This window comes from Monocercomonoides exilis, assembly GCF_001643675.1.
Source record: "Monocercomonoides exilis strain PA203 chromosome Unknown scaffold39-1025343, whole genome shotgun sequence".
NCBI classification, from domain to species: domain Eukaryota; phylum Preaxostyla; order Oxymonadida; family Polymastigidae; genus Monocercomonoides; species Monocercomonoides exilis.
This window is the reverse complement of record NW_027150584.1, coordinates 459,428-483,864: the sequence shown is the minus strand read 5'-3', so window position 1 is coordinate 483,864 and position 24,437 is coordinate 459,428. Positions and strand designations below refer to the sequence as shown.

General features: G+C 34.8%; 4 protein-coding genes across 4 annotated transcripts; 1 reads left to right on the top strand and 3 right to left on the bottom strand.

The window, feature by feature from the left end:
- Positions 1-422: 422 nt before the first annotated feature.
- Positions 423-2,059, bottom strand: MONOS_12788 (uncharacterized protein; the record flags this gene model as incomplete). The annotated part of the gene is made up of 3 exons (XM_067865433.1): positions 423-970; positions 1,133-1,299; positions 1,956-2,059. The coding sequence occupies 3 exons, from the start codon at positions 2,057-2,059 to the stop codon at positions 423-425; spliced, it is 819 nt and encodes a 272-aa protein (XP_067722979.1).
- A 1,695-nt stretch (positions 2,060-3,754) lies between these two features.
- Positions 3,755-4,201, top strand: MONOS_12789 (uncharacterized protein; the record flags this gene model as incomplete). Its single annotated transcript, XM_067865434.1, has 1 exon — positions 3,755-4,201. One exon carries the CDS (start codon positions 3,755-3,757, stop codon positions 4,199-4,201), a length of 447 nt encoding a protein of 148 aa, XP_067722978.1.
- A 1,101-nt stretch (positions 4,202-5,302) lies between these two features.
- On the bottom strand, positions 5,303-5,823 carry MONOS_17957 (uncharacterized protein; the record flags this gene model as incomplete). The annotated part of the gene is made up of 2 exons (XM_067870929.1): positions 5,303-5,531; positions 5,795-5,823. The coding sequence occupies 2 exons, from the start codon at positions 5,821-5,823 to the stop codon at positions 5,303-5,305; spliced, it is 258 nt and encodes an 85-aa protein (XP_067722977.1).
- Positions 5,824-12,511: 6,688 nt separating this feature from the next.
- MONOS_13696 (uncharacterized protein) lies at positions 12,512-21,996 on the bottom strand (the record flags this gene model as incomplete). The annotated part of the gene is made up of 1 exon (XM_067866421.1): positions 12,512-21,996. One exon carries the CDS (start codon positions 21,994-21,996, stop codon positions 13,042-13,044), a length of 8,955 nt encoding a protein of 2,984 aa, XP_067722976.1. The 3' UTR covers positions 12,512-13,041.
- Between the last annotated feature and the right edge of the window lie 2,441 nt (positions 21,997-24,437).

The window sequence follows — 24,437 nt, the reverse complement described above, 5'->3', positions numbered from 1 at the left end:
TCAACTGGATCTCCACCATTTCATCTGCATCTTTGCACAGCTTCAAGGCAGCTGCATGTTCAACTTGCCCAGCACATCAAAAGTCTGACCGTTTGCAATGCACACACGCACCATTCGCTGATTGCCTTTTTGTGTCAAGGCACTGCTCATCGGCACTCGATCAGATATAACAACCTCGTCACTCCGTTCTTCCAGGTGAACTCAAATTTTCCTCCATTTTCCTCCTCTTCCTCCTCTTCTAATTATCACTCCTCATTAAGCAAACGACTTTTTTCACCAGACTTCTTCATTGGATTTATCTTTTTCCTCAATTATTGTCAAATGATCAACTTATATTTCCATCTGTTCCTCGCACTTCCTTCACTTCCATCTGAAGTTATTCTTAAAGACACATCTGCTACTTCTTCTGCTCTTGATATCTCCTATCGAATGCCATCTGCTGGAGAAAAATTGCGCATTTCAGGTTGCACTGAAAACTTTTTGCCTGCGCTCGCCTCAGTAGCTGTCCTTGCCTTCACAAACCTCAGCCGACTCAGCCCAAGCGCCTCCACAACCAGCTGTGCAATCGCTTCTTCAAGCTTCCCCTGATTCTCTTTAATTCCCTCCACAAACTCTCTGTGCGCTATCGGACGCCCACCTTTCTCCTCATTCCCATCACCTCCCTCTGTCTCTTCCATTTCTCCTTCCTCTGCCTCTTCCCACTCCTCCAGCACCTCCAGCGCAATCGCTGCTGGTGATAGAACCATTTCCTCCTTCCTCATTCTCTCCGCATCCAACCCTTTCCCCACAATCCCCCCCACTTCACACACTGCAACCCCTCGCCCCATCACTTCATCGTCCAGCCTCACCACCACACGCATCGACTGCGGTGATCGCAAAGCCAGCTGCAATGTTATAAACAGATTGCATTCACATCTGCCGATGCAAAGATCCGCTTGCTCCCCGATTTCGTGCCCACCGACGCTGCAAGCTACGAAAGAGGCGCCACCAGCGGAACCGAAAGCATCTCCGAAAGCTCCACATCGTATTCACACACAACACTTTTGTGCAATGCAACCAGCTATGTCACTCCACAACATATTTTTCGAGCGTCTGTTGCTCCCTCAGTAACGACTGTCTGTGATTTTCATACACTCCAGCTGCCTCTCGATGTCGTCCATCACCACTTCCGACGTGTATGACACCGCCACAGCCGAGGCATCCGAAGAATCAATTTTACGCGCTGATGATGAAGATGAAGATGAAGAGAATACTGGCTGCTTGTCCCATCCAGCCTTCTTCTCTTCTCCACTTCCAGAACTGTGAAATAGACGAAGAAAACAACACGTACTGAGATGAAAACAAGTTGTTTAATATAAAAATTTTTGAATCTTTTTAAGAGAAGAGATTGTATTTTTGAGTTTGAAAAAATGAAGATTTGTTTTGAAAAATAACATTTCATGTTGCATTTCTGGATGATAACATTTATTGTTGCTCAACGCTTTCAATTTTTCGAATATCTTTCGATTGTTTCGAGTGTTGTTTTGATGTATTTTTTTCTGTTTGAAAATTTCTAAAAAAAAAATTCAATTATTCAAGAAAATCAAATATTATTTGTCTTTCATAAAAGAAAATAATTAAATCTTAGCTCCTGTTCATAAAATCATAACGAATATTCGAAAAGATGAAATGAAAATGAAGAAATAAAAACATGCAACTCATTTGACTGAAATAGCTGGAAAGCAGAATCTTTCAAATGAATATTTCAAAATAAAGATAAAAAATTATATGATATTAACGAATTTGTTTATTATTTTTCTATAAAAAGCGAAATAAATAACTACAAATAACATTTATATAACTAAAATGGGAACGGAATAATCGATATTTTTTGATCTTTTATGATCTTTTGTGGGACAAAATTAAAGTCATGGAACTTTTCAAAAAAATTTTGCCATTTGTTTGCAGACACAAACAAATTAACATTAAGGCCAACAACCACTTTAGCCAATTCAAAATAAGAATTTCTTGTGTTTGTTTGATGGCATTGTGTTTTTGGACAGGAATGTCTCAAAAACATTGTTCTTTTATCACTGGAAAATCTCCAATTACAGTTAGCAAAATGTTTGCAAATTTCAGACAGACAATTTCGCTCATCAAAAAGAAACATAAGGGAAAAATTGGAAGAGAAAATGTTGAAGTTGAAATTGATGAAGCCGTTTTCCCAAAGAGAAAATACAATAGAGGAAGAGGGAAAAGGCAAAATTGGATATTGGGTGGAATAGAGAGGCCAAAGAAAAAAGGAGAAAAAACAAAGCTTTTTTTATTGCCAGTCATAAAGAGAACTCGTGAAATTCTTCATTCATCAATCGAGGAGCATGTTTCAAAAAAGACAAAGATATTTACAGATTGCTGGAAGGGTTATAACGGAATCAACGAAAAGGATTATCTTCACGAAACAGTTAACCACAGCAAAAGATTTGTTGATCCGATAACTAAAGCTCATACTCAGGCATAGGTCTAAATTGTACCAGTAGTGAATTTTACATTTTTTTATGAAATTTCTATATATCATTGATTATTATAATAATTTAACACTATATTATCGAAAAAATTTCAAAAATCTTTGATTTAATAATAAAATCCAAAAACATTGATCAATCCCATAATAATATTTGTTTCTTTTTCATTTCGTATTTTATGAACGTGTTGTGACAATAAAATTGTTAATAACCAAATTTAATTTCACATAAATAAATTTCAACGTGTTTCATAAAATACTTTTTATCAACTTGCTTCTTATAAGTTGTATTCAAATTATGTGAGAAGAATAATGCATATTTGATAATTGGAAGTTTCTGAAGAGAGAGGATCTCTAAGTTTGGAAAATTCATATATTAGGTGTGAATGGAGTGGATCGAAGACAACAGGAGAAAGCGACTCGTTCACTGATGGGATATCGAGTGGAGGGGCTATTTTCATGCACAACAAGGGAAATAGAGAACTTTCAGTTTTTCATTGCACTTTCAGCAACTGCTATACCCATTATGCAGGATGAGGAATTAATTGCTTCAATATTTCATCAGTTGACATTGCAAATAACACATTCGACTCATGCACTGTTCGAACATGGATTGGAGGAGGGACATGTGTTAACACGATTTCTACATGTGTTCTGATCAGCAGATGTGAATTCCAGAATTGAAAAGCAAATGGCTATGGAGGAGGACTTTATATCGACAATTTTCAGGTTTCAAGAACAGGATGCATTGGAGAAGAAAATGGAGAAGGGGAGAGTGCGTGTGTGTTTGACTGCAGTTTCACTTCATGCTCGGTTACTGGAAATGATGGTGGAGGAATGCGCTGTATTAACATTCCAATTACTCAATTCAAAATGAGGAGCTTACAATTTATTTCATGCTCAGCAGCGGCGTATGGAGGAGGATTTTGGTTTCATCCAAATCAACCAACAACTCCAAATGATAAAATATATTGTTATTTTTTGTTCTTTCATGAATGCAAATGTTCGGCCAATCCTCCTTATGGCCACGATGTGATGTATTATGATCGCTTTGAACTTTTTAATTCATCAGGAAATCCATTTCATGAATGTTACACAACGAATACAGATAGTAGGAGGGTATGTTATGGATATAATTATTCGAGTTCAACAAGTTGGACATTTCAACACACGGAAAAGAAGGATTTGTTGAACGAATGGTCGAAGGTTCTGTTTGTAGGGGTGAATGGAAAGGATTCGAGTGGGCTGTGTGGAATGGGCAAGTCGGCACCTTGCAAGACGGTGGGACACGCAGTGGAGACGGGCTTGGAAGAGCTGAGCTCATCAGTCACGCTGATGGAAGGAAATCACACGAGCGAGACAACAACGATTGATATTGGATCAATGGAGATTTCAATCATTGGGAAAGGAAGGACGGAGAGTTCGATTGGAACAGGAGCATTTTCTTCTTCCCAATCAGCAGCAGGAACGCTGTTCAGCGTGTCAACAGGTCATCTTGGAATGAGTCATTTGAAAGTCGATTGTAACTCAAATATAAATCCTTCGCCGAGTGTGGTTGTGGTGTCTGATGGTAGTGGTTCACTCTCATTGGAAGATGTGCTGATCAATTCTTTAATATCAGAAGAGAGAGATATATCTTCATTGATATTTGTGATGGCACTATCGCGATTGAAAATGAGTGATGTTGAGTCAAAAACATGAAAATATCTCAACCGCTGTTCACCGATGCATCAACAGCTGAATTAGCATCTGAAGAGAGAGTTTTGGCAAATGTGACAATTCGAAATGTGAAGTTGATTGAAAAAGAAGGGATGGTATTGGCAAAGAGTGAAGGAAGGAGAGACATTTGTGGGGTGGAATACAACGATGGTAGGATGTGAGTGCGCGAATGGGAATGGCGGAGCGATGAAGATTGAGTTGAAGGATTTAACAAGTGAAATTTTTATTGGAACATCAATTTTGAAATACAGAGAAATTGAATTTTTGTGGATATATTTTTCTGAACACAGATAAGAACTTTATAAAAACAGTTGTGATATTTAGAATATTACTCAATGCATTCATTTCAAATTTTGCAATTTGAATTTTTAAAGAAAATCAACAACATGATTCTGATTTGTTCTTTTTATAAAAGAGCATGAAATGCAAAAAATACAACAAAACAATGAATGCAGAAAATAGTCCAAGAACAGCTCTTATTCGTTCACAAAACACAAAATAAAAATACACAAATATTATTATGGGATTGATCAATGGTTTTGGATTTTATTTTTTAATCAAAGATTTTTGAAATTTTTTCGATACTACAGTGTTAAATAATTATAATAATCAATAATATATAGAAATTTCATAAAAAAATGTAAAATTCACTACTGGTACAATTTAGACCTATGCCCATACTCAACGAATTGAAAGTACGTGTATTTGTTAAGAAAATATCTTCCTCCTTATGGAGTCAGAAAAAAATACTTGGAAGAATATCTGGATGCATTCACATTTCAAAGAAATCCAGCCAATTCATTTGTTAAATTTTTAACAATTTTTGCAAATATCAAATTAAATAATTAAATAAAAAATAAGAGCTGTTCAATGTTTTATTTTTTATTTATTAACAAAAAACAATAAATTAAAAAAAGCAAAACAAATTATAACTGTATATTTATTTTTTGTCTTCTTTCTCTCTTCTCTCTTCTCTCCTTTCATTTCTCTCTTCTCTCCTTTCTCTTCTCACTTCTCTCATCTCGATTTTTTCAATTTTCATTATTATTAACTAATAATCAACTAATGTGTCAAAACTACATTTTAAATCATTTTGTATTGCTTCCCCCAGCTTCCCCCAGCTTCCCCCAGCTTCCCCCAGCTTCCCCCAGCTTCCCCCAGCTTCCCCCAGCTTCCCCAGCTTCCCCAGCTTCCCCCAGCTTCCCCCAGCTTCCCCAGCTTCCCCCAGCTTCCTCCAGCTTTGCGCTGCTTCCCCCAGCTTTGTGCTGCTTCCCTTAGCATCTTTCTTTGTATACGCTTTACGATATCAATTCTATGCAATATTGAGAGAAAATTGAAGTCACACATGTTATTATCAAAAATTTAATGAATATTCAAGATTATTTAATAAAATAAAAGAGAGATTATAAAATCAACAAAATATAACATACAGTTTTGACTTAGCTTATAACTATTTCAAAAGCATTGCTTCGAATTGTTAATTTTGAAGATCACGTCACTGTTTTTGTTAATTAAATAAAATATAAGAAATCACGCAATATTTCATGAAACAGAAACAAAATCTAAAAAGCAAACCGAGGTATTTGAATAAAACTTTTCACCATTTAATGAGAAATGAAAATGAACAAATTATGCGATTGATCAATGCCCATAATAAAATTTTTCCTTTGAAAAATATTTTTTTAAACAAAGAAGAAGATTCGCTATTTGCAAATAATTTTAAAAACAGTAGCAAAACATAAAGAAATGTTTGACATATCCGATTTTTCGATATTGCATTTTCAGGGAGGTGATATCTCGCCGATATTCGATAAAAATTACGGAAAAGAAAATCAGAGCTTGCTCAAACAAGTTTATGGAAAAAATGTGATTAGTGCTTTATAAATGTGTGTGAATAAAGAAAATGAGTTTGTTGTTGATTTCAACTTGGAATAATTTGATTAATTTTGCTTTTCGAAATATTTTTCAGATGTTTTTGCCATCTTCATTGTTTTTGAGTTATATTTTTGATTTTTATTGAAGTGTTGCTTTTTTTTTTTTTTTTTTAGAAAAGAAGTATCAGTTTCATTATAATTTGAATGAATTCAACACAGTATTATCAATTATGAAAAATGCGAAGTCAATGAAAAATGCAGATCGATAAAATTAATGAAGGAAAGGATTAAAAAATATTTCGCAGTGAAACAATAACAACCAATTTAATGAAAAGTTCATATAGAAAAAGTTGATAAATTAGACAACGTCTTTTGTTGCAGGAGGGAAATTTGACTTCATCAAATAATAAAACATCAAGTATTCACAATTATTTCATTTCATTTTTCGAATCGTTTTTTCTTTTTTTATTTCAAAAACAGTCTAATTCATTCAATTAATTATTCATATTTATGTATTATTATTGATGGAAGGGTAATTAACATCATTCGTTAGTATTCATATGGGACGAAATTTTTGACTTCAGGCATTTTCAATGAAAAATTATGCACTTTTCGTCAACTTTTTTTTAGCAAAAAACACAATAAAAAAGGGTTTATTTTTTTGCATTCGTGAAATGTCACAAACACTTATGTTTTGATTTCAACGATGCATGTTTGCGGATACAAAAATCAAATTTATTTTGAAATCCGAGAAAACGAAACAAAGTTATAAGTGAAACAATTTTTTCTTGCTTTGTGCATAAAAAGCTTGAAAGTCCGTATTTTCCACCCATATTGGAAAAAAGAACAATGTTACAAATTCAAATTCTAAAAATCATTGAAGCAATTAATTTCGTTGGTCTCACTTCTTCAATAAAATATGATTTATCTGTGTTTATTTTATAACAACAAAGATATTATGAATCAACTGAAAGTGGATTTTCAGATAACATATCAATGAAAATTTTGAATGTTAGAAATGATTTCGGAGATTTTTCTGTTGTTCTTTAATTTTTCATTTCTTCCTTCTCTCGTTTTTCTGGAACAAAACCGTTCAAAGTTAACAATAACTGCGAATATGCCATTTAGAATTATGAAAATAACAAACTTAGTTAATAACGTTTTTGTATTTGAACTTATTTTTATGAAATCACGTTCTTCTGCAGAAAACTGCATATCTCCTGAGTTTATTTGTCAACATTCAAAATATATGCACTGTTTTCATATTCAAAAAAATATCAAAGCGTTTTTGATTCCCATTATTTGTTCCATATTTATGTTGCAAAAAAAAGATTGCACATATATAAAGCATTGCAATGATGACACAACTGAAATTTCAGATTTTCGCGTTTTTCCATGAACAAATCTGAAAACGGATTCGACAGAAGAAAAATATTAAACTTATGTGAAATTTGAAAAATAATTGTTGATTTTCTATTTTTTAATCTCTGTTTGTCTGTTTATTAATACCCTATATAGTCAAATCTACTATATATTTCCTTTGGCATTTGAAATATTTCTTCTTTATCTTTTCCAATATTGACAGTAATTAATATGAGTTTATTATTTGAAACAAATATTGAATGAATGATATTCATTAAAAACTTGATTGCAGCTATTTTCATACAAAGCATTCCATCAATGAATAATCGTTTCATGGTTTTTATATAATATTGCGCGATATAAATTCTTCATTGAATAAAAGCTTGAACTTTTATTTCGAACATGCCAATTATTTCCTCTGCGCTTGTTTGATTTATTATTAATCTATTTTATCGACTTTAAGAAAATGAAAAATAAAAAATTTTTATCCTTTTCATATCAATAAATAAATGTGTTTATAAGAATTTCAAAAAGATAACAAACTCATTGACAATGAGCTTGGCTAAAAATACTTTAAAAAAATATTACACTTGTTTTCTATCCTCATAGAAAAACAAAAATATAATGTAAATGCTTGTTTCAAAAATAAAAGAAAAAAACTTTATTATTAACAATTCTCAATTTACACATTCTCAATTTTCAAAATATGAAACAATGAAATTCTGAGATTTGCATCACATACCAGATTTATTTATCATCCTCGAAAACGGTAACATCATCGTTCGTAGACTTTACAAAAATCTCAAAAAAATCATCAAAATTCTTTTCTGGATTTCTTCGATAAGTGAACTTTTGTAAATAATTGGACAAATACAGTCAAAACCGGATATAATCACATCGAATACAATCACATTCGTTAATAGTCACATTTTTCCATGCACCGACATTTTTGGCCTATTTTTCATTCATTTTCCATCGAATATAATCACAAAGATGAAAATATATAATCACATTTCAAATTATAATGGGTGATTTTTCAATGAAAAATCGGTTTTTTGATCAAAAATTTCAAAAATCGATTTTTCAAAATAATGTTAAAATAAGTCTGAATAACATAATAAAACAATAAAAATTGTTATTTCTATTGAAAATTGTGTATTTGTCATGTTTTTTCAAAAATAAAAAAATTGACCCAAAATTAATTATTTCAAAAATAAAATTTCATTTTTTTCTGTGTTTAGTCACATCGCTTATAATCATAATCGGATATAGTCACAAAAAGTCCTGCAAAAACCGATGTGATTATATCCGGTTTTGACTGTACTTCCTTTGAACACCATGTCGAGGAAGAAAATGCCTTAAAAGTGACCAAGCTCCTTCGATTCTATTTGTATGGCACTTTGTTAATGGATCAACAAAGTGATTTTTGTGATACACAGTTCGATGGACAAAACCAAGAGTGTCCAATGAACTGTATGCTTTCCAACAATCAGTGTTCATTATTGTGTTCTTTTTGACTTTTTGTTCAATAAGTGATTGCAAAACTGGTTTTGTGCGATTCGGTACAATTGATAAAAACATATTGCCCCTTCCTTTTGTTGCAACAGGTCTTTCAACACCACCAACAATCCATAACAATGGTTTCCTTCTCCCAACTTTGAATTTTCTTCTGTAAAAAGCTGTTTCATCAATTTCTACAGTTTTATTTTCTCCTCCTGTTTTGAAAGGATGTTGTTGTTGATGAAAAACGATAGCTTTCCGAAATAAAGTGAAAAGCTTAGTAATTGTGGAAATACTGACTGACGCCAAAATTGCAGCTTGCAGCTGCTCCAAAAGCAACCAAAAATAAAGTGCAATAATACATATTTTTCTCAGAGGAAATTTTATTTTTTCAAAAATGGCATAACTCCTCAATGATTTTTTGCAGTGTTTGCATCTGAAATTGTAGTAATTTCCTTTTTCAAGTTAAAGATTCATGTGTTTTTAGCACTTCCAGCAGTATAACGATGATTTTATGTAATTATTGTTTTGAAGCCACGTAATAGTCTTCAACTCGTCCTGAAATAATTCGTTAAGCTCCGATAAATGTCTTTTTTCGTCTGTTTTGAAAGGCATTTAAAAATAAGTGAATCTGAAATATTTATTAAGGGTTTGCTCCCTGAAATTTTTATTATTCCTGAGATTTTTGTAATTTATTTATCTCTCCTTTTTCGTTAAATAAATACATTTTTTATTGAAATAGAATAAAAAATAAACTTCTGTTTTCCATAAAAAAGTTTTCAATTCCAAAGTCGCTGAAATCATTTCTTACCATAAAAGTTAACAAGCATGCGTTAGTGTCACTGATAAATAAGAGCTATTTTCAATTAAAAGCTAGTATGCTAATAATAATATGCTTTTATTAACATACATAAGAATATTAATCACGAACTTTTGTGTTCGATTTCTGCTCAAACAGCATATTTAACTTTTCATATAATAAATAAATTTATTGAAGGTTAGATCAAAGATATTTTTCAAAATTATTTAATTAACTGTATATATTTTTTATGATGAAAATTTACATATAAAATAAGTCTTCATGATAATGCAAACACTTTCGATTTGTAAAAAATCACATTTTCTCGATATTTTAAACATTTTAGACAATGAAACAGGGGAGAAATTTTCTTTTTCCAAATTTTGGTTCACCCGTTATTAAGACAAAAATTTCAACACAATTTTAAATAGTTTTCTGAATAGTTTTCTGAATTTTAATTTTTATAAAAAAATCGACAACAAACATTAATTTGCCTGGGAAACTGATTCTGGATCCAAGTCCTTCAAGTCACTTTATTATTAAGAAAGAATGAAGAAACAGGATGGAGTCAGTCTAGTCCTCAGCTGAAGGTTATTCGGTTTCATCGGATTAGCATATATTAATATTTGTTATTTCGATAGGGTGGTCCATATTTCTTTGCAAAAATATAAAAATGGGAAATCAAAAATGAATAATCAAAAAATATTCGATATAACTGAATTTTTTCACGTTAATCAGTTTGAATAATGATCAAATTTCTGATGAGCTTCAATTTGTTGCAGTTTGGAGCTTCCTGAAAGACAATAAACTTTCAAATATTTCATCAGATATGATTTTTCAAGTGTTTGATTGTTGGATAAGACGATTGCAGTTAATAACGACTCATAATGGTAATTATTTTTTATGAAAGACTTTTTTTTCTCACATGTGTGATTATTTTTGAAATCATATTATTTCATTCAAAAAATTCGGTGCTAAAATATTTCTTGAATATCAATAAACAAAAATTGAAAAGTGAAATGGCTTATTGAATGTATTTTAATCTTTGATTCGGAAAAACCATTTGTTTTGAAAAACAATTATCATGTTTTTCTCTTTTGAATTAATACACCAAAAATTATTCAAAATTGAAAAACTTTAATTCGAAATCGAAAAAGTTTATTTCGAAATCGAAAATATTTAATTCAACATTGAAAATGTTTAATTCAAAATCGAAAAAGAAGATAATTTGTTCAGAATTTCAATTCAAGTCAAAACCAAAAAAGTTTTATTGAAACAAATATTAATAGGAACAAATGTTTATTTATTGGAAATGTTTTTCTTTCGTTTTCAACAACTGTTTTCTACGATATTGACTGATATCAATCGATTCTTTTCTCATTTTGAATATTGAAAATGTTATATTTTATCAGCTTCCAATGCAATAAATGAAATTCAAAACATTTCGAATTCGATAAATGTGATAAATTTCTGTCTGTTTGTGCACAAAACAAGATCATGAACTATCCAATCACTTTTATTTTTTTCTAAAATTCCTTATAATCTCCTGAACACATGTGAAAAGTTTAATCATAACTCAGTTTTATCCTATTTCCACTATTTCACACACTTAAACACTAAAATAAAGATCAAAAAATATTTTTCTAATTGAAATTGACAAATTTCTCAGATCAATAACTGAAAGAAAAGAAACTGACATGAGTATGAATTTAAAAATTTTTTTCGAAATTTTTAATGATAAAGAATTTTCGATGTTGAATTAAATATTTTCGATTTTGAATTAAACTTTTTCGATGTTGAATAATTTTTGGTGTATTTTCTTCAAAAAAACATTCAATCTTTGAAAATTAACACACAGAAAAAAATTATGATTTCAAAAATAATCACCCACATTTTTTTTAATACTGTAATAAATAATTATTCCAAAATATTTAGGACCACTCAATAAATTAATAAAACTTTTATTTTTTATTTATTAATAAGTTAATTTAATTAAAAAAATAAATAAATATTATTATTCAATCTGTTTATAACAAAAATTTTTATAAATCACTTTTAATAAACCAAAAAAAAAAAAGAAAAAGAAAAAGAAAAGAAAAGAAAAAGAAAAAGAAAAAGAAATGGAAAAAGAAATAGAGAAAGAAAAGAAAATAGAAAAAGAAAAAGAATATATTTCGGGGAAAATACGGACTTTCAAGCTTTTTATACACAAAGCATGAAAAAATTGCTTCTCTCATAACTTTATTTCGCTTTCTTTGATTACAAAATAAATATGATTTTCAAATCCGCAAACAGGCATCGTTAAAAACAAAACATAAAGTATTGTGATATATCACGAATATCAAAAAATGGGCTCATTCTCATTTTGTTTTTTGTTCTCAAAAAGTTGATGAAAAGTACATAATTTTTCAATGAAAATGCCTGGAGTCAAATATTTTGTCCCATATATATATATATAATTTTTATTCTTACAGTACAGGTGCAAATGTTAAATATCTGGAATAAAAAAATACGAACATTATTTGATCATTTTTCAGAAAAATTCATTCAAGCTTTAACCCAGAAATTTATTATTTGCGACTTTTCAAATTATATAACTTATAAATACAAATAAGAATAAAACCCAAGCTTTCATTGTCATTTCTTTAACTTCATAAACACTCTTTCTTGATCTTTTCATACTTTCTTTCTTTCTCTCTCTCTCTCTCTCTCTCTCTCTTTTTTTTTTTTTTTTTTTTTTTTTTTTTTTTTTTTTTTTTTGAGTATAATTTTTTGTAAATTTGTTTCCATCTTGTGAATCACTTTTTATTAATGCAACGAGTTGAAAATATATGTACTCTATGAACGATTACATCCTCCATTCCATTTGTATTCATTCGATAACAGATAAATATTGGAATGAATTTGTCTTCATTAGACGATTTCGCTTAAAATTCATTGAATGAAATGAAAAATTAAAAATAAACAAAATGAGATTCAAAATGATACCTCAAAAGAATGTATTATGAAGTGGAAAGTCAAAAGCGACTTCTATCTTGCACAGAATAATAAAATAGGGACAATGAATGACAATAACATTTCTGTATTCAACTTTTTGTTTTTCAGGCAACCAGCAAGATCATGGGCAATTATTATCCAATGCTTCATAAAAAGATTTCGTTTTTTTCATGAAGCAATTTGTGAAAATTGCACCAAATACACCAACTTTCAACCTGCACTATTTGCATTTTGATTGTTTTTCATCTATTCATCAATTTTCATTTGCACAATCATTTGTGATGTTCTTTTCACTCAACCTGATCATTCATAATTTTCTTTATTGATTTCTTCACTTCCTTCAGAGTGGGTCTGTCGTTTGGCTCATTCCCCCACATCATTTCCATTAGCTCAACCAATTCTTCCCCCTCAATTCCTTCAGTCATAGGTCGCACCCCAGCCTTCATCATCTCCTGAGCTTTTTCTGCTTTGCATTCGTTCAAGGGCACTTCCCCTGTTATCATTTCATATAGAATCAGTCCAAGCACATACACAACACCCTGTTCAATTCCCTTATCTTCTGTTTCCACATAATCATTTCTCAGTTCAGGCGCCTGCCACCGCTTCATTTCTTCCTTCAGCTTCTCACCTTTTAATTCTTCTGTTAAAACATACACTTCGTTTCCTTTTCCTTTTCCTTTTCCTTCAACAAAGATCGTAAACGGGCAAAGCTGTCTCCCCATCATTTTCACCCTTTCGTCTCCAACTGATATTAAGTTCTCAAACAGATCTGCAACTTCAAAAACTACTTCCTTCTCATTAACAACATCCATCGCATCTGCTCCCAATGAGAATCCCCCTAGAACGCAATGAATCACTGAGTGTAACGTTTTAAGGTTCTTGACCTTCTCTTGAAATGGCTTTTTTGCAGATAAAACTTTGAAGAAATGCGATTGTTCCACCCCAGAAACAGAAACATCTCCTAATGCTGGTGAAGGAAAACCAAAAGCCAACAAATCATTTTCATTTGGAGAGTCATCATCATCATTTGTTGTTTGTGATTCACTCAATTCTTCTTCATCATCTATCAATAATGGCATTTGACTTGTCATCCCCTCCAGCAAAGATGAAGGCATGCTGCTCATCTCAAATGTTTCTCCGCTCTTTTCTTTTCTCCTTTCTGCCTTATTTATTATTGCTCCTTCTTTATATCCCATTTCCTCTATTTTCTGAAGCATTTCACTCAGTTTTTTTCGATGAATTATAGCGATAATTATAATAATAAATATTAATAACAAAAGCAGCAGGGCCATAATAACAATCACGATTAAGCTCCATTCGTTGTTGGTTCCTCCTTCATTTTCATTTTCTTCTTCTTCATCGATATTGTCATCTCTCTTTGATTCAGATTCACTCTTATTCATCACCATAATTCCATTCGAAGAAGACATTTTATCCTTTCCAAACACAACGCACACACTCACTTCTGATTTGTTCTCCATCACTTTCAGTAATTCCGATGAAATCATTGAATGCACCTCGTTCTCTGATATGTACCCACCTTCTTCAATGGTGCTCGTATATGGAAGTTCAAAAACCCCTTCTTTCATGTTTAATCTCAGTGTTAAACCACACGGAAGAAGCAGTTTCCCAAGGATGACCAATTCCATCTCTCCGTTTGGCTGAGTTGAATTCTTGACTTCTTCCAGAACCGGGATGAAATATGATGATCCTCTTTCTGAAGCTATCCCTCCCAATTTGCATCCTTCGTCCAATATCCACAACGATGTGTTTGGCAACATTCCATCTCCCCCTTTCACACTCACAACATCCAATTCACCATTCCCTTCACAAATCGCATTCCTTCTGGCTGATGGATATCCCTCAATCGATGGGTTGTTGTTCTCAAATTTTCCTTTCTCAATCTTCACACTCCCTCCACTCACCCACAATCCACCTTCCTTGCTCTTCATAATCGTTGTTTCCCTCATCTCCACATTGCTCTTCTCAACACCAACTAATGACCCATTCCATTTGCATAATCCTTCTTTTGTCTCGTTTCCTTCATTGATCATCTCTTCATCTTTTTCTCCATCAAATACACATGCCTCAATCCTCACATCCTTGGATTGTCTTATCTGCATCATTCTTCCCTTTTCCACCGAATTCACACATTTTTCTAACGAGCAGTTCAACACACTCACCTCTTTCTCAGCATCATCCATCCCAATTACACACCCATTTGACAACAGAGTCACATTCTCAGCCACCATCTCTTTCATCTCCACTTTCGCTTTCCCTCCAACACTCACAGTATCTCCCTCACATCTGATATTCGATATTCTTGTTTCATCAATTGTCACATCTGATTCTTTATTAAAGAAAAGCACAAATGTTTTTGAAAATAAATCCTTGAATGAAGTTTCAAATATCTTCAGCTCTCCACTTTCCACACTAACAATTGAACTGTTCAGTTTCACCACATCTGCAGAGGAGAATTCACATTCTTGTGTTTTTGTTGTTCCATTCTTCACTTTCATGAGATAATTGTGAGTGAATTCAATTCCATCTTCAAGCTGGAATGAGCACCTCTCCACAGCGCTTTCGTTTATAAACTCCATGATGCAATCCTTCTCAAATGATTTCTCAATCTTGCAGTTCAACCTCACAATCGCCTGTGTCTTTTTGAATGAGTTCACAACCAGGTCTCCAATCACACATTCCTTTGTCACAGCTCCTTCCCCATCAATCAAAATCGCATTCATCACACCTTGCTCAATGTGGTCAACCCCACAATTGATGCTGGAACAAGGATTGGCCTGTGCCCCGCATCGCCTGCCATCACTTCCCGTTCCATTCACAAACACTTGAAGTCCATAATAGTATGTGATCAGCGGAATCAAATCAACATCTCCTTCGCTCTCAACATCCCTCCCACAGATCGAGTTGTTCGAGTTCAGTGACTCTTGGTTGTAGTTCAGGGCAAACAGTGTTTCGTTAATTTGGTGCTCAATCGAGAAACATCTGATGAAAATGTTTTTCCCCACATGTGCCTCATTCATATAAAACAGAATGTTCACAATCTTGAAATTCAGAGGCGGAATTTGAGTGTCATCACCATAATTGGCACTTGGTTCATATCCATCAATATACAGCCCTCCTCCACACCCTGTCTCACTCGAGCACTTGCACATCGAAAAAGAGCTATCATTGATTTTAAAAACTGTTTCTTCGCTCTTCAGCGCCACTTTCATTCCTCCCCCTTCAGTGCCCAAAGCGCTCTTGCAACTCGTCATTGTGCACTCATCTAATATGTATTCAACTGCGTAATCAAAAGAACCCACATCAACAACACTCGCTCCAATCCCTTCGTTTGTGATGTTCGCAAATGAACACCCAACAACCCTCAAAACAGGTTTGTTGCCATTTGAATGAGAATTTCCTTTTCCATCCATTTGATTCTCGTCTATCATCGAAATCAAGCTTTTCTCCTTCACAGAAGCAAATGAAATGTTCACATTTTGAAGAGTCACCTCAGCTGCACTTGAGCTGAAACAGATGAATCCTTTCAACTCAGAGATCAAGCTTAATGAACTCCTTTCAATCACAACACTCCCTCCATTCACTCTCATCAGGCAATATCCTGCTGTCTCTGTCAATCCTGTCAATGAACCAAATGAACAATCAGCAACCGACAATAATGAACTTGTTCCTGAGGATTCAATAAATACTTCATGATGGGTGGTGATGCTGGGTTTTGTGAATGAAACATTCACAAATGACAGACTCACATTCGAGGATATCATTGAACCATCATCCAATTCATTCTCATCTTCATCACTGATCGTCACCCCTGTCCCTTTCTTTGTCCCTTCAATCACCACTTTTTGTGACCCTGAAATTGATGATGAAATAAAAGAAAATGAAATGGAATGGCTCAACAGCCCTGATCCCACAATGCTGATGTGTGTTTCCCCTTCTCCAAGTGTTGGGCATCGAAGTGATATCAAGTGGTCAATCGATAAACATGGAGCCTCAGAAAACCCACACCCACTGAAATCTCCTCCTTTCTCAACTGATACAAACCCATCCCCACTCCAATTACTCCACAAATACACAACCAATGGGATCACATATCCCTCCTCTCCTGTTGTCTTCCTCTCCCATCCACACAATTCATCCAATGACTCCAACTCCTCTGGACTCATCTCCCATTTCAAGTGCTCCTTCTTCACAATCTCACTCAAATCCCATCCTGAAACAAATGTTTTCTTTCCTTTCCAAGCATTGCATCTTTCAAATATCACGCTCCCCAACGAAAATGATTCAATCATCTCATCCAAACTCACAAACATCCCTCCTCCAATTCCCCTTCCTTTCTGCAAGCTGTCCTCTGTTGGCACCTGGCATCCTGTGAATGTTACGCTTTTAATCTCCAAACTTCCTCCACACTCAACTGAAATCATCATCCCTCCTCCTTTCGTCCCACCTCCACCTGTGCATGTTGATGAAAAACTGCAGTTATTCACAATCGCGCTACCTCCTTTTTTTATCTCAGTACCAATGCATCCTCCTTTTCCACTTCTACCTTCCACTGTCACTCCGCTCACTCTGCTGTTCTTCATATCCAATTTCGCTCCATTTATGATAACAATTGGTGATTTTCCGTTCATTGTCACTGTTTTTGACATCACAAGTCCATCGACAATCAGATTTCCTCCCTCAATATTCAGTATGTTGTATCCAATCTTTTCTTCAGTTAATGCATTATTTTCAAACGAGAATGAACAGCTGGTAATTGTGACTGTTGACGAGGAATGGATAAATGCATTCCTCCTTCCATTAATAACTTTGTTCATTATAAATGCCAAATTTATAATTTCAAATGATTTTGTGCACTCAATAAGATTATTTTGGCTTAATGATCCTTCATCCTTCACCAATACCCTCATCCCTTCTTCTTTCCCTGAAACACTCACCTCAAATGAAACCACTTTCATTTCATTCTTTATCCATGATTCTGAGGCAACTTCGATTTCATTCACATTACTGTTCGCTCTATTGCTCAAACAATAATCAATTGTCAGGCACCCAAACTTCTCGAATCCACAAGAGCTATGATCCAATGAAATTTCTCCCCTTCCATCAACATTTAATTTCGACTCAATTGAGCGCAAATAAACAAATAATGGAACCACTTCATCTTCATTCCCATTCTCACTCCCACACAATTTCAAAACCACTTGCGAATTATTTGATATTTGATCAGTAGATTTGATGAAGGCAAATGAAGTTGCATTTATTTTTGTATTCAACAAAAATCCCAAACCACAGCAAACAAATACATCCTTCCCATATTTTGCTCTATTGGTTGCATCAACCGAAAAGTGAACGCCAGATTCAATTTTCAGTGTGCTGAGCGTGCTTCTCATCTCAATCATCATTCCTCCTCCTCTTCCACCACTTCCATCCAAACTCGTTGCCTCGCAACCATCAATCACACTCGTTCCATTCACAATTACACCTCCTTCTCCATTTATTTTTACACAAATTCCTCCTCCTTTTCCGTCTTTTCCGTTTTTTCTCCAACATTTACAGTTCTTGATGTAGCATGATTCAATCACAATTATCCCATTCTTCCCCTCATCTCTTTCTGCACCAATCACTCCATTCATCCATCCTCCGTCTCCATTTCTTTTTTCAATGTTGTTAACATTGCATCTAGAAAATACAGCTGAATCCACACCTTCGACAAACTCGATCAGCGAGTGCTCCCCGAATTGCAATGTTTCTTTGACTTCAAATCGCACCAACCTCAGACTCCCTCTCTCCACCTTCGCAAAGGAGTATCCGATCGAGCTGCTCACAGCATTCTCTGACAAATGCGCAACTGAGCAGTCAGTGAGTGTGAGGAGTGTGGAGTTGGATGAAATCAGAGATGATACACCAGACAGAAGACTTGGAATACAGAACTTGATGTTTTTCATTGAGCTTTTGCTCTGAACCTCAATCAGACAAGATGACTCAAAATTCTCTGGTGCTTTCACTCCCACTTCCATCCCTTTTGTGGCACATGAAATCTCCCATTCATTGCCATCTGTCATTCCAACCTCTTCAGCAAGCTCATATCCTGAATCCAATTCGATCTTCTTGTTTGTGTCTGCATATCTCACCTGCGCCGCATGGGTGATGGTGGCACACGGATAATAGTCAAACCCACAGAACCACGAGTCGTATCCGCCCAGCCCATCCTTCGCCTTCCCCACATGTGCTGCATCTGGATATCCGTCCAAATACACATTCAGTGGGAATAGCCCCATTGTTGTGTCACTCCGATCATATCCCGCCAGCTCATTGTATTTTGAATCGTCATGCTGGACATTCAGCTTTTCTGTTGTTATTCCCCATCTCGCTGAATTGCTCCCATTCACAAACAGATAATTCCCACGCAATAAAGCTGTGCAACCTGAAAAACCAACGGATTTTATTGAGAAGTCATGTGAGCCATCAGCCAGATACAGCATCATCCCTCCTCCATATCCGCTGCACTTGCATCTGTTGATTGTTGTTGAATCAACCTGAAGCTTGCTCGTATCAGTTTCCAATTCAACCTTGATCCCACCACCACTTCCATTAATGCACTGGCAATCTTCGACTGTCAAATTCCGAACAACGAATGTCTCTCCTTCCTTCACACTCTTTGCCACAACCACCCCATCTCCCCTCGTCAGCTTCACATCCTGAACTGTCACATTTGCAAGCATACTCTCTTCTGATGTTGTGGCTGTCAAAAACAGTGTAGATGAAGACAATAAAGAAGAAGATATATCCGACTCAGAGAACAATGATTGAGAAATATTCATATCTTTGATCTCCACATCAACCATCGACAGCTGCGACAGCGGCGCAACAAACACTGATGACGACATCACATAGTCTCCTGTATTTCTCGTGGTTATCACAACATCCTCCAACGAGAGTGACCCACTCCCATCGGATATCACAACCACGCTCGGAGAAGAAGGATTTTCATTTGAGTAGCAATCAACCTTCATGTGCAATAAACCAAGATGACCTGTTGACACGCTGAACAGCGGTCCACTTGATGAAAGTGCTCCAGTTCTAATCGAACATGTTTCCCTTCCCTTCCCAATGACTGAAATCTTTTTTGTTCCAATCTCAACTGTTGTCGTCTCACTTTGATGATCTCCTTCCATCAGCGTGATTGACAAGCTTATCTCCACCTCACACATCTCAAACGCCTTCTTCACCGTTTTGCACGGATTTGACTCATTTGCCCCACACAACTCATTCATGTCATTTCCACTCACAGAAACATAAATTGCCTTGTCCTTCAGCCAATCTTTCTTTTCTGTGTGCTGATATGCCCAACTCCCAGAATTCGACACATTATATCCATAGCACACTCTCTTTTCATCTGTATTAGTGGTGTAACATTCATTGAACGGATTGCCTGAATTTAAAAAGACATTGTAATAATCTGCATAGATTATGTCATGGCCATATGGAACATTGGCCAAGCATTTGCATTCATGAAAAAATAAGAAATAAAAATAATGTCCATCTTTTGGAGCTGTTGTCATCCGTGGATCCGCACTCAATCCTCCCCCATTTGACGATGCATTGCATGAAATAAACTGAAAATTCCTCATTTTGAATTGGAATGGAACATTATATAAACTAATGCCTCCACCATTAGCATTTACAACAGAGCACAAAGTGAAACTGCAGTCAAATACACACGCACTTTCCCCTCCTCCATTTTCTGTTGGAATGCAATCTGTTCCCAAAACCTGAAAAGATTCAAGACAAAATCCTCCTCCATCATAAACGGCTTTGCATTTCTGGAATTCACATCCGCTGATCCGAACACATGTTGAAATCATTACAACGTAAAATCCTCCTCCGCAATGGTTTTGAGCTATACAGAAATTAAATATACTATTTTCGATACAAACAAACTTAATAGAACGGCACATGATTCCACCTCCACTGCTGTATGCAAAACAATTATTAAACACACAATGAGAAACTGAAAGTTCTCCAGAATTGAGATTATGCATGCAAATTGCCCCGCCACTTGACACTCCATCCGAAAGAGAATCACTTGTTCCTGTTGCTTTCGATCCATTCCATTCGCACCAAATTAATGAATTTGCTATATTTTCTGTTATGCTCTGTCTCTCTGGATGTTTCTTATTATCTGAAGTTCCTTCACATTCAACATTTCTTGTCCGACAACACCCAACGAATGAGGCATTTGAGGCTGTTAAGGAGACCAAGGGATTGTTGAGGGAAGGAACAATCCCGCCATTATATGCATCGCAAACGGATGAAAATGAGCAACTGCTCATAAAATATGTGGCTTGTGTTGACGTAGTTGTTGGAGATGGACATGCATCATTTCCTGTTGAAATATTGAAAAATATCAAATGAGAGAGGGACACAACGGGAATGGACGGTGATGAGAGGAATGGAGCTGATGAGACGCTAAAAGAAGAGAAGTGTGATTCGCTCACTGAAATACTCCCTTCAACGCCTTCTCCTCCTCCTCCTCCTCCTCCTCCTCCCTTTTTTTCGCATCCACCCTTCTCCCCTCCATATCCATTCCCTCCAAACAGCCTGCCTGAAATGATCTCTCCCCCTCTTCTCCACCCTTTCAATGTGATGTTTGTCAACACCCCAATGCTCCCACTCAGATCAAATGTCCCTGCTTCATTGTCCTTCCCCATCCCCACAACACACCCTCTCGCCACAACCACACTCCTCCTCCTTCCACACGCCACGCTCCCACACTCGCCTCCCATCAGCCCAATCCCTTTCAATTCAATGGAAGAATTCCAAGCGCAAATGTATCCCTCAATCTCGCTTTGGGGAAACTCATTGAAGCATTCTCGATATAAGTGCATCCAATAATCGCTTGACATTTCTGATTCGGTTGTGCGGTAATTTCTTTTGTTTTCCTTCAGTTCATGTTGCAAATTGTGTTTTGTGTATTTTCCTTCAATCTCAGTGTTTCCGCTCCTGATGCTCGGTTGGAAAGTATTCATGTGTTGAAATAAATTATTGCTATGTGTTTCACGCAATGGAGAATTTTCAATACAGTTGAGCGCCTGTGGATAAGAAAATATCTTCTCGCTTTCGCCCACTTCGTCAGACAGTCGATCATAAAGTTGTTTATTCGCATAAGTGTATTCTGTATAATTGCATGCCAAAACAATTGAAAATAAAATCATCAGTCGCATCTTTAGCAGTAAATCTGATATTTTGTAACAATACAATTTTCATCATTTATTAAGGGCTTACGCATATAATTAATAATCTTCAATAAAAAAGTCTCAAAAGAATATTAATGTTTTGATGATTTTTACATTTTTGAATTTGTTTGCAAGTTTGAAAAATGCTATGTTTGCAGTTGAATTTTTGATTTTGAATACAGTCAGTGCGAAACCCGATCCTTAAAAATATGCTAATATCGAAAATTTCTAAAAATAAATTCTCATCAACGAATTTCAAAAATTAAAAACATGATAAATTAACACAATAATCATCATTAATCTATGTTTGGCAATTATGAAATCACAAGTCAATGAAATGATTGATGAAATAGAAAAGAACGAATATTATCATTTTAAATTCTCATATTAGGAAAATATGAGATCATATTTGAGTTATTGAAAGAAATTGACACAAAAAACGATGATTAATATCAAAAAATGCAAAATGTTTTTACTTAAAGCATTTGTCTAAATTTTCTATTTGATCATGACCCATATAACATGAGCAACAAAACATATCTCTCTCCTCTTCAACTTCATCGCGAGCTCGCATCCAGCAAATATCGTTCCATTCCTTCAACAACGAAAAAATTATTTGCAATTCGAAATGATTACTCACTGAAATGGTAAACTGCGGTGAATGAAAAACTAATATCCAAAGGAGCTTGGTTCAGGGGAATCAAAGCACAAAAGGAAGGAAGGGATGTTGGAGTTGATGGGCATCCTTTAACCATTAATTCACGACAGCTCGAAACAATAGAAAATCAAGTTCTTGCAAAAGTTCTCGGAACAGGAAACTGTTAGAGTGCATGACGTTCAAAACATGGTTTGATTCGTTTTTGACTTTTTCTTTTTTAATTATTCATTTTTATGAGTGCGTGGACATTCTCGAAAAGGATTCAACAGATGAAAACGAGTCAAGAAAAATAAACGAAAAATATGCATTCAAGTTGTTAAAAAGAAGTGAAATTATTCATGCTGCAATTTCAAGGCCAACTGACATTTCAAAAATTGCTGCTCAATCGCCAGAGAATGTCAGACAATGGTTTGAAAAATTGTCTGACGTTATTTGCAGGAATAACATTGATTCATCGAGAATATTTAATTTTGATGAAACCTCATTGAATTTGAATGAAAATTCAAGCAAACGAATTGTTTGCCTGAAAAATCAAATTCCTCCGTCTTCTCCAGCTCCTCCGAAAGTGCCAAATTCAACGTTGTGCTTATGTGTATGTGCGGATGGATCCTCTCCAAGAAAATTTCTTCTTTGGCCGACAAAACGTTTTCCCGAAGAATTTTCAAAACATACATCTTTCGATATTGAAGTTCTTCCTTCCTCATCTGGATGGATTTCAAAAGAGATTTTCAGGAGCATCATGATCAACAGCTGGATTCCCTGGATCGTGTCCAAAGTTAAGCCAACCACTCACATAAAGCCCTGTTCATGATGGATAATCATATTTCTCATACAGATGATTCTGTTTCAAGATCGGCTGAGGAACACAACATAATAATAAAATTCTTTCCTCCCAACATGACTCATCTTTTACAGCCATGTGATTCATGCATCTTCTCTCGTTTGAAAACAACGCTTTATAACAAGTTTCAAATTCCTTCTCCGTTTTCAATCCATTCATGCAGAGCATCACTTGCGGACACTCTCCCTGAAGCAGTAGCTGCAGCACCAATGCCTTCCACAATCAAATCAGCTTTCATTAAAAGTGGAGTTTGGCCTGTTACTGCTGCAACAGTTTTGGAACGCATCTCTGGATCACCAATACAGAATCTCAAATGCAATTCTGAAACTTCTGTTTCATCCCGAGATTGGAGAGAAGAGTTGTTTGGGAAATATTCTCCTCAAAGCGACAAACAATTGTCTTCTTCACAACCTTCAAAGCATTCATCTGTGAAAGATTCTGCAATAACAAAAGAACCGACAACATTGATCGTTAATCACAGAAAATTTTCGACTAACGAAAATTCCACTGAATGAAAAACATCAAAAGAAGCTAATGAGTGGATGAATCTGAGCTAATGAAACAAATTGAATCAACAAAAGAGCATTTGCATTTTCTTCAAAAGCAGCTTGCGAAAATTGGAAAACCAACTTCATCTTCTTCTGAAAAGAAACGAAAAAATAAACATAGTCGACAAGAACTTAATGAATTGATGAATTTAGAACCTGCAAAGGAAAAAAAGGCTTCGAGAAAAAATGCAAAGAGAATGATTGAAATACTTAAAAACGATGAAAACGAAGTGAAATAAACTTCAAAAAATGAAAACAGAGATTTTGATCACCCTCCCAGAGAAATTTCTCCTTCATTCAATTCAAAAGAAAAACGCATTAGAGAAACATTTAACTCAAAATTCAACTGCAGAATAAAACTCTAGCCTTCACACCATTTTGA